The 11,015-nt window shown below is 42.0% G+C and overlaps 1 protein-coding gene across 1 annotated transcript in view; it reads left to right on the top strand.

Annotated features, from left to right (window-relative positions):
- Cwh43 (cell wall biogenesis 43 C-terminal homolog) overlaps positions 1 to 9,118 on the top strand; it is a 60,572-nt gene extending 51,454 nt beyond the window's left edge. The window contains exons 15-16 of the mRNA XM_004627498.2: positions 491 to 646; positions 8,914 to 9,118. Of these exons, the coding sequence (XP_004627555.1) occupies positions 491 to 646; positions 8,914 to 8,992 (235 nt within the window). The 3' untranslated portion in view covers positions 8,993 to 9,118. The remainder of the gene's footprint in view (positions 1 to 490; positions 647 to 8,913) is intronic.
- Positions 9,119 to 11,015: the final 1,897 nt, after the last annotated feature.

Raw genomic sequence — 11,015 nt, forward strand, 5'->3', positions numbered from 1 at the left:
CCTGCCATAGGAAGGGAAAGCTGAGCACACGAGCTGTCAGTGAAAGTGAGACATGTGCGTGGAACATGCAGTTGTCATGTATGAAGACTTCCTTGAGTGTGACAGTTGAAGCAGAAATTATTTCTGTGGTAAACTTTTGTTTGTGCTTACCTTGTAGTTCACAGGGTTTTTAATTCTGATGCTGTCTCTTAAGTTTTGTAATCAAGTATATAGCTGATGCAAAAATGTTGATGTTTATTCTAAAAGTGCAATACCTAGTAAGAATTTAATACTTTATTTTACTGATATTGTGTGATCCTGTTAACTACACATTGTATAATATAGTAAGAACCTCTTGACAAAATAGCAAGACCACTGAGATGTTAAGTGCATTCTACCAAAATGCTAGGAAAGCAAAATACACGCTGTCAGCAACGTGTAAGCACTAAGCGTGGGTTCTACTCAGCAGATTTAATAAAATCTTAACAAATAATACCTACTTATGTTACAGGTTGGGTTATGCAAGAATTTCCCATGCTGAACTAAGTGATTCTGAAATTCAGATGGCCAAATTTAGAATCCCTGATGATCCCTTTAATTACAAAGACAATCAGAAAGTGGTCATAGACCATAGAGAAGTTCCCAGGAAAATTCATTTCAATCCCAGGTAAGCACCTTTATGTTTTAGGCTTCAGTAAGGAGCTACTATATCGCTCTATGGAACCTAAGTGTTACCTCAAAACGAGCTAGAAATTATATTTGGTTCTAGAGGTTTGTTCTAAATTTTTAAAAAATACATGAGAGCAACTATAAAATCCCAACTATGAAATCCACCAGGTATGATGGCACACACCTGTAATCCCAGAACCAGGGAAGCTGAGGCAGGAGGATCATTGCAAGTTTGAGACCAGCCTGGGCTACAAAGTGAGCTCAAGGCCAGCTGGCACTGCATAGCAAGACCCTGTCTTAAAAACACCAAAAAAACCTATAAAATCCTACTGGGGTTGAAGTTATGGTCTCTATGCTGTAGTCCCAATGCTAGGTAGAGACTCCATCAAGATTACCATCATCGGGGCTGGTGAGATGGCTCAGTGGACTAAAGCACCTACTTAGAACAAGCTTAGCAAAGCACAGGCGACCACAGTTCAATCCCCCAGCACCACATGCCAGCCAGCCCCGCCCCCCGGTGGGTTGAGCTGGCCACACACACACATAAATAAATAAATTAAAAAAAAAAGATTATCATCATCACTGTCATTATGCTCACCATTAATGCTACCATGATAGTGAATATTTGAACCCAGAATAGTGTTCTGGGTTCTTTGTGTGTTACCTCCATTCACCTCCACTGGGCTATATTCATATTATCTTTACATTATCTTATTTTATTTGTTTTGTTTTTGTGGTACTAGAGATCGAAACTAGGCTTTCTTATTCAACTTCCTTCCTGGTCCTTTGTATGTTTTATTTTGAGATAGGGTCCTGCTACATTGGTAAATTGCCAGATTGCCCGGGTGGACCTTGAGTGCTCAGTTCTCCTGCCTCAGCCTCCCAGAGTGCTGGGATTGCAGGTGCGTGGCACCACACCTGGCTATCCCCATCTAGCAGAGTGGGAAGCTAAGGCGGAGGAGCAGGAAGGAGCTTCCCCGGATCACGGGGCTCGTCAGTGATGAGCAGTGCCGAGTTGTGCCGAGCTATGACGCAGCTATTCAGTGTCTGTTAGCATCTTAGTGTTGTGGTATTCTCAGTGTATGGTACACATTAGATTTACCTGGAAAACTTAAGAAAGTACTAGTGCCTGTGCCACCCCAGAGCAGTTCATCAGGACCTTCTGAGATGGTATCTGGAATTTCTATTTTTTAAATTTTTTGTGGTACCAGGGATTGAACTTAGGACCTTGCCCTTGCCTGCAGGCACTTATGCCATGGACTTATATCCCTGGGCGGGTATCTGGATTTTGGAATTTAAAACATTCTTTCCAATGTGAAGTTAGAAATGAGACTATGGATTAAGAATAATTTATTAATGCCACAAATGTTCTACCTTATAAAATACACTTGTTTTTGTTTTGCCTTTTCTAAAAATTGCTCTGAGGATGTAGCCCTGAGCTACAATACCAGCCCTTTATAATTTTTGAGACAGGGTCTCGCTAAATTGATCATGTGGGCCTCGAACCCATGATCCTTGTGCCTCAACCTACAAAGTAGCTGGGACTGTAGACGTGAACTACTGTGCCTTGCTTACTTGGTTTTTAGTAAAGGTAATTTGAAAAATCTGTTTTTAGCAAAATAAATGATTTTGTGTATGTGCTCTTTTTTTCACATGGCTAGACAATGAGAGGAAAATTCTATGTTAAGCCGAATACAGGACATGTCCTGGACATTATTATCACTTGACATTCGCTATGGTTTGTGTCTAGATGTGCCCCCAAAGCCTCACACAGTCATAGGATTTTTTCGGAGTGTGTGATTGATTCATGGTATAGTGCTTGGATAGAGGGTGCTAGGATTAAGGCTGGTGTTGTGGTTTGTGTCTAGTTGTCCCTCCAAAGCCTCATGCAATCATAGAGCGTGGATTTCTAGAGTTTGAGATTAACTCATGATCCACTGGGATTATGGGTGATCCAAGGCTGAGATTATGGGTTTTAGTACTGCTGGGATTATGGGTGTGTGTACTTTCCCCAGGCTGGGGCAGACAGCCTGAATGCAATAGAAGAGAGACAGAGAGATAGACTCTGTCTCTGTTGCCATTGTTGCTGCTGCTCTTCCCTTGGCTCCTCTTGCTCTTTGCTGCTGCCATGACTGATGCTCTCTGCCCTGTGCCTCTCTTCCTTGGAGCCAGCTGAGTGTGGACTGAAGCCTCCCAGTAACTGTGAGCTAAACGAACCTTTCCTTCTTTCATTTTGGGGGGTCGGGTATTTGTCCCAGCAATGAGAGACGAGTAACTGAAACAGCTGGTGATCCCAATAATCCCAATAACTGACTACAATATAAGGGACAAAAAGAGCTCTCTCTCACTCGCTTGCATGCACACATACTTAATGGTTTTGCTGCCTTCCTACACCATAAACTATTGCCCCTCTGCCGTGTGCCACCCTACCTTGGAGCCAGCCAATTACGGACTAACCCCTTCACAAACTGTGAGCTATATAAACTTGTCCTCCCTTAACTTGTGGGTATTGGGTATTTTGTCTCAGCAACAAGAAAATAACTAAGACAACACTTAGTTATGTTTTTGTCAGGTGATAGCTGTTTAAGTTTCTCAGACCTCATTTTATTGAGTAGAAAAGAATCTTCTCCATTCTCTTTTTCTTCCTTGTCTCTGCTTAAAATAAGGAAAAGCTGTACAGGGTTTGAATGTGGGGAGAGCCGTCTGCTTCTGTTTCTGCGCTGAGGTCATTTGGTGTGAACGGAATGCAGTGGCGGGGAGGCTGGGCTGTGCAGCCCGCGGCCCATTCCAGTCTGCACCCTGCTCAGCAGGCGGCAGGGGAGCGAGCTCCGGATGCCTAGCCTCTGAAAGCCTCCCATTCTTCCCGACAGGCAGCGCGGTGGGAGGCCGTAGTAGCGCCGACCCGCTAGCATAGTTTGCGGTTTGAATGATGCAGTTAGCTGCTGGTTCTTAGAACAGCGTGCAATGAGTCCCCAGTCTCATCCAGTAGCTGCAACAACAGCAGCCGTATTCACAGCAGCAACACAGAAGTAAGATACTGTTTCCCTGCTTTTGCTAATTGAGATGAGTTCTTCAATGGAATCTAGAAATTTTGAGAAGAACAAGATTTTTTGATTCCTTATTTTTCACCGAGCGTGTGTAGAAATTTAACTACGAGATTGTTGGCTGACCACAACTGGCAGACTGAGTCAAAGCAAGTGTGTCCAGGGCTGGCCCTGCCGTGCCACTCAGTTTAAGGCCTGGCTTAATTTAAAAATTGTGGTGAGAACATTAAAGATCTCTTAGCAGTTTCACATACACGATAAGTTATTAACTGTAGCTGCAGTGCTTTACAAGATCTCCAGAACTTAATCATCTGGCATGACTGATATTTCACAGCATTTGGCCTCCCAGTTAACTCCTGACAACCTTTCTACTTTCTGCTCCTATAAATTCAACTCCTCTGGAGCCCACATATAAGCGAGATCTTGCAGTATTTGTCATCTGTGCCTGGATAATGTCTCCCTGATTCACCTATGGTGTCCTAAATGACAGCATTTCATTTTAAAAGGCTAAATAGTATTCCATTATATATGAGTGTGTGCAGGTATGTGTGTGTGTGTGAGAGAGAGAGAGAGAGAGAGAGAGAGAGAGAGAGAGAGAGAGAGATTGGAATTGAACTGAGGGCCCTCACACTAAGCTATACCCCTAGTATTTTTCTATCCTTTAAAATTATTCTAAATTATTCTAAAATAAGGTCTTGTTAATTTAGTAAGTTTTCCAGGCTGGACTCAAACTTTCTATCCTCATAACTCAGCCTCTTACACTGAGGCTGGGATTATAGGTGTGCACCACTATATCCTACTCAAAGCAGTCTTTTATGGTCTTTTGTGTTTTTTGGTATCAATTGAAATGTTTTCTCTTTCTTTTTTTTTTTTTTTTTAAATTTTATTTATTTATTTATTTGTTACAGGGTCTCGCTATGCAGTTCAGACTCGTAGTGATCCTCCTGTCTCGGCTTCCCCAGTGCTGGGATTACAGGTGTGCACCATCACACCTGATTTCAGTGGTGACCAGCATAGTATGTGGCACCAGGGACCAAACCCAGGTCCTTGAACTTGCCAGGCAGGCACTTAGACTATGGAGCTATCTCCCCAGCCCCAATGTAGGGATTTAATTGATGTAATTGTCCTTCTTAGGACTGCTTTTCCAGTATCCCACAAGTTTTGATACATTATATTTCATTTTCTTTTCTTTCTTTCTTTTTTTTTTTTTTTTTCTAAATGTATTTGGTACAGGGTCTCACTACGCAGCGATCCTCCTGTTTTCATCCTCCCCAGTGCTGGGATCACAGGTGTGCGCCACCACGCCTGGATTCGGTGGCCTGCTCAGTGTGCCCTGGGGCAGGGCTGATGAGGCCTGTGGTGTCGGGGATCGAACCCTGGTCCCTGTGCTTGCCGAACCAGGTGCTTAGTCCACTGAGCTATCTCACCAGCCCTCATTTTCATTTGTATCAAGATAACTTTAAATTTTCCTTTCAATTTATCTTTGACTCATTGGTCCTTCAACAGTGTGTTCAATTTCATCTATTTATGGATTTTCTAATTTTTTTTTTCTGTTACTGACTTCTAATTTCATCCTACTGTGGTTGTAAATGATACTGGATATGATTTAAGACTTCTTGAATATGTTAAGGCTTGTTTTATTGCCTAACACAGGGTCTGGCCAAGAGAAGGCTCCATGTATGTTTGAAGAGAATGGGAGAATGGGATTCTTGCTGCAGTTAAATGACAGTCTACATGTATCTGTCCAGCCCATTTAGTCTATTGTGCTGTTCAGGCCTCTTTTTCCTTCTAATTTTTCCATCTGGATCCACTGTTGAAATTAGGGCACTAAAGTAATTTATTACCAATGTATTCCATTCTGTTTCTCCTCTCTGTGTTGTTAATATTTGTTTTTTATATGCTTTGATGTTGCGTGCACATACATTTATAATTGTTCTGTTCTGTTGATGAATCAACTTCTTATCACTATACAATGATCTTTTGTGGTAGTGTTTGATTTAAGTCTATTTTGCCTCATAAATATAACCACCTCTGCTATCTTTCGGTTACCATTTATGTGGAATATCTTTTGCTCTCAGCCTATGTTATTCAAGTTAAAGTGAGTCTCTTATAGTCAGTGTATGCTTTGAATTTCCTGTCCCCCTTAATCCATTTGGCCCCTCTGTTTTGTTTTTTTTCCTCTTTTGAGACATGATTTCTTTATGCAGTTCAGGCCTTGGACTCATAATAATCCTCCAGCCTCAGTCTCTTGATACTTAAAGTAACTATTGATAAAGACTGTCGTCGTCGTCCTCGTCCTCGTCCTCGTCCTCGTCCTCTTCCTCTTCCTCTTCCTCTTCCTCTTCCTCTTCCTCTTCCTCTTCCTCCTCCTCCTCCTCCTCTCCTTCTTCATCTTCGTCTTCGTCTTCGTCTTCGTCTTCGTCTTCGTCTTCGTCTTCGTCTTCTTTTCTTCTTCTTCTTCGGATTGAACTCAGGCCCTTGCACTTGCCAGGAAGTGCTTATTCAACTGAGCCATCTTCCCGGCCCCTGTGTGCCACTTTAAATTGTGTCTTCTGTTTTGTATTTCCTCTGTTCCATTCTTCTGCTGCTATCTTGCTATCTTCTTTTGTGATTTGATAGTTTATCTACTTTAGTTTTATTTTGTTTGTAGTTACCATAAGGTTTATATAAAATGGAACTATTTACTTTAAGCTGGTAACAACTTTGTCTTCATAGAAAAATGTTATACTTTAACTTCTCCACCCATTTTGTTACTGATGTCACAGTTCACATCTTTCATACCTCAGGTACTCATTAACAAATGATTGTAGAGTGGGGAGATAGCTTGGTGACAAGCACAAGGATCCAAGTTCTGTCCCCAGTACTGCATGTCATGCCAGCCCCAGAACTTGGGACACACCTTGCTGGCCCCAAAACTGGGTGTGATGGTGCATGCCTGTACTCCCAGCACTGGAGAGGCTGAGACAAGAGGATCACTATGAGTCTGAGCTGCATAGTGAGATGCTGTGTCAAATAAATAAATTAGAAAAGTTTTTTTAAAAATAAGAGAATGATTGTAGCTATAATTCTGCTTAGAATTTTTGTCTTTTGGCTTTTATTTTATTTATTTATTTTTCTTTTTAACTTTTAGTGTTAAAAGACTTCAGTCTTTAAGACAAGCCAGTCAGGGCTGAGCAGGCATTGGGGTGGGCCTGCAGGCACGGTGTGTCAGCTTGGTGCTGTCCTTTACTGGGATGCATGTGGTGCTGGTGTTGGTGCTTGTCATGAAGTCCCTGAGCTAGGGACTCAGCTTACCCTCCTGCCAGTGTAGAGGGTATCTCTCTTCTGCTGCACTGCCACAGCTTGAAGAAAGGGTACTGCAAGTCGCATAAAGCATAAATCTTTGACTTCTGTGCTCCACACAGCCACTCTCCTTGTGCACTTGAATTTCTTAGTATCTTGGGAAGACTTTTTCCTATGTGGACAATTGTTCCAATGGGTGCCTCTGTGAAGGAACAAACTCTGGAGAGCTTGCTCTGCAGCTCGCTGACCTCAGCCCTGTGCAAAGCTATCCACCACTCAGGAATCCCACCCTTGCATGTACAGAGCTGTACTGGATAACTGTGTATAGATGTGTGTCTGAATTGTTCTATTCATGAATCTTATCTTTAATCTAAGCATATTATGACATTCCTTCCATGATAAATATTCTTCATATGTTTTTTTTTTTTTTTTTTGCGGAACCGGGGATCAAACTCAGGCCCTTGCATTTGCCAGGGAAGTGCTTATTCTACTGAGCCATCTCCCCAGCCCCAAATATTTATTTATTTACTTATTTATTTAGTGTGTGGCCAGCTCAGCCCACCAGGGGGTGGGCGGGCCAGCATGTGGTGCTGGGGGATTGAACCAAGGTCTCTGTGCTTTGCTTGAGCTTAGCTTGTTCTAAGTAGGTGCTTTAGACCACTGAGCCATCTCACCAGCCCCTCTTCATATGTTTTTAATGATAACATACTATTACATTTTAGGGATGTACTAAAGTACAGGTAAGTAGTTCAGTTGTTTCTGCTTATTTTCTCATAATAAAAGCCTTCCAGGGCTGGTGAGATGGCTCAGTGGTCTAAAGCACCTACTTAGAACAAGCTAAGCAAAGCACGGGGACCGCAGTTCAATCTCCCAGCACCACATGCCAGCCAGCCCCACCCACCACACACACACACAAAATAAATAAATAAATAAACAAATAAAATTAAAAAAAAAAAAAGCCTTCCAGGGACTCCTTGTTACATCTTTGAGAATATCCTTGATCAGGATTTGGTTGTGGATATAGAATAGCATTTTACTGTTCCTTATTAGAATCTCCCACCTCACATTATGGAGCTCACATGGGCATAGTTGTTGATGAAGCAAAGGGAGACACTGGTCTCACCTGCTCCAGGTCCTAGCTGCCTTCCAGACCCTTTTGTATTTCATCATGTCAACTGGAGCTACATACAGTTAATTAACTAGTAATTCATCAGGAAGGTAAAGTTAATGGAGAGTTAATCTACAGCATGTGTTCATAGATTTCTTTATTTGACACACTTTTTTGGGGGAGTACTGGGGATCAAATTCAGGACCTTGTGCTTGCCAGGCAAGCACTTATGCCACTGAGCTATCTCCCTGGCCAGTTTGTGGATTTAGAAGTTGAATCAAATCAGATTTGACATATACATAAGTGCATCATGAATAACTTTTCAAGTTCTATGACCCCTTTGTCTAGGAAATGGATGTTATTCAAACTCAGAAGTAGAGGGAAAAAAATCCACTTATTTTTCAGCAATGCTTTCACCTGATAATATTTTTTTATTATTATTTTGGAGACAGAATCTCACTCTGCAGTTCAGGCTGGCCTTGAATTCACCTTGTAGCCCAGGCTGGCCTCCAGCTCATGGCGATCCTCCTGCCTGCTGCATCCTCCTGAATGCTGGGATGATAAGCATGCACCATCACGTACAGCGCTTCAGCTGATAACTCTTAAATAATTGTGTTTTGGGGTGATCCATAAGTATGGAGAGAGGACACTGGAATTTAAGGATTTGACCTGTCTTCCCCATGTACATAGATACTTCTTTATTCCTTCATAAATTAATCACATTAGTGCTGGTTTTATAATAGACAAATAAAACCACAGCAAATTATAGTTGAAATTTCACATAACATACTATTCTAAATGATCTTTATGTGTCTTTTTTTTTTTTTTTAGATTTGGATCCTACAAAGATGGACATAATTATGAAAACAATCATCATTTTCATATGAATACTCCCAAGTACTTTGTATGAATTATTTAAAAAGAAGAAGCCATTGACAGGGAAACTCTAAGGAAAATATTATGTAAGATGAAAAAGTTTAATTAAATTAAAAACATGCACATAAAGAAACTCAGTTTTTAAAAGATGGTATCTCTGCCGTGGGAAATGTCATCAATTTTTAAAATATGTTGTTTAATAAAAGTTTTTATTAAAATAGTTTTTCTACATTTTTAGTAAAAAATTAATGTGAGCTAATAAAAAGTCAGACCATTAGAGATAAAATAATTTTTAAACAACTCACCTTTTTTCATGTTGAAACACAGGACACCTACTCGCTTACTTATTAGCCAAAGGATGACCTAAAACAAAATCAAGCAGTCTTGAATGCTTTTTGGGACAAAGTAGTGAAGAAAATGCTTCCAGGTTAAATCTAGTTAGAAGAATAACGTGTGTGGGGCTGTTACTGACTCAGCTGCACCAGTGACTCCATCGCCAGCCTTCCCTGAGCTGTGACAGGATCATCTGTCCCCTCTCATGCTAACACCTCTTCATGGCTGGTCAAGGTAGGCCAGCAGGCTCTCGGGGAGCACAGCTCCCACACAGCAGGGTCCCACGGAAGGAACTGTCTCCCTAGAACCCAGTGGATAGGTGATGGGGAGGATTCAGCCTAACAGTGCGGCTCTGTAGGGGCTGGTGATTCAGTGCTGCCCAGGGAGACACATGAGGCCTTAGAACAGGAAGGAACCCTGAATTTGTTTTACTTTTTGGACAGGGATAAAAAGCAGAAGAGGTTATCCAGAGATTTTATGTCACCATCTAAGAGGCTTCTTCGCATTTATTGAAAAAAAATACTTAGAGCACACTGCTGTTTGCAAAGTCCTGGGCTCCCCTGGTGGTTGTGAGATGTGCTCACAAGTGGTGTAGTCCGTCCTTCAAAGGCAGAGCCTGATTCACTTCTCTGCATTGTGGACATGGCTTCAAGACTCACTTGTAATGAAAATAATGTGAAAGAGATAATGTGACACCCAAGCCTTCCAGAGGCTTCTGGGGCGTCTGTCTTATTCTTGCTGTCTTGGAGAAGCCAGCTGCCACACAGTGAGAAGGCTTCAGGATGGGTGGTGAGCAACCAATCCTCCAATAACAGTCAACTTCAGATGACTTCAGTTCCTGCTGAACCCTTTTGGGGTGTGAGGTACTGGGGACCAGAGCCTCATCCATGCTAGGCAAGTGCTGCAAGCCACACTCCCAACTCCCTAGCTATATATTTTTTAAAAATGTATTTGGTATAGGGTCTCACTACACAGCTCGGACTCATAGTGATCCTGTTTTCAGCCTCCCCAGTGCTGGGATTACCGGTGTGTGCCACCATGCCTGGTCTCAGTGGCTGGCTCAGCATATCTGGGGGCAGGGCCAGCACAACCTGTGGAGCTGGGGATCGAACCCAGGTCTCTGTGCTTGGCTAAGCAGGTGCTTAGCCTGCTGAGCTATCTCAAAGGCCCTTTCCAAGCTATATCTTTTTTTTTTTTTTGAACTGGGGATTGAACTCAGTACCCTGAACTTGCCAGGCAGGTGCTTATTCTACTGAGCTATCTTCCCAGCCCCCTAGCTATATCTTGATTGCAAAATTTATGGAAGACCTGGAGCCCAATTATCTAGCTTTGTCACTCCCAAATCTTACGGATGTATTAGTCATTTGTTAGCTATTGGTAAACAATAGTATAGTAGCATTTTAGTCTACTCATGTTTGACATTACATTTGAGGATCTGGCAACCACAAACATTCTTATGCAGTGTGTGTTATATCCATTGTACTATGCTAAACTTGAGGTGGTGGGAAGTATTATTTAACTGAAAGACATTGCCCGAAACCCCAGTGTGGGAGACAGAAAGATACAAAGGCAGTCTGAAAAGTAATACTGAAACCTTCTACTAAACTAGGTGCTTACAGGGAGAAGGCTTAGTGGAATAAGCGCTTCCCTGGCAAGTACAAGGACCTGAGTTCAATCCCTGGTTCCACCAAAAAAAAAAAAAAAAAAAAAAAAAAAAGAAAGAA

The sequence above is a fragment of the Octodon degus genome, unplaced genomic scaffold (genome assembly GCF_000260255.1).
Source record: "Octodon degus isolate 3935 unplaced genomic scaffold, OctDeg1.0 scaffold00019, whole genome shotgun sequence".
NCBI classification, from domain to species: Eukaryota; Metazoa; Chordata; class Mammalia; order Rodentia; family Octodontidae; genus Octodon; species Octodon degus.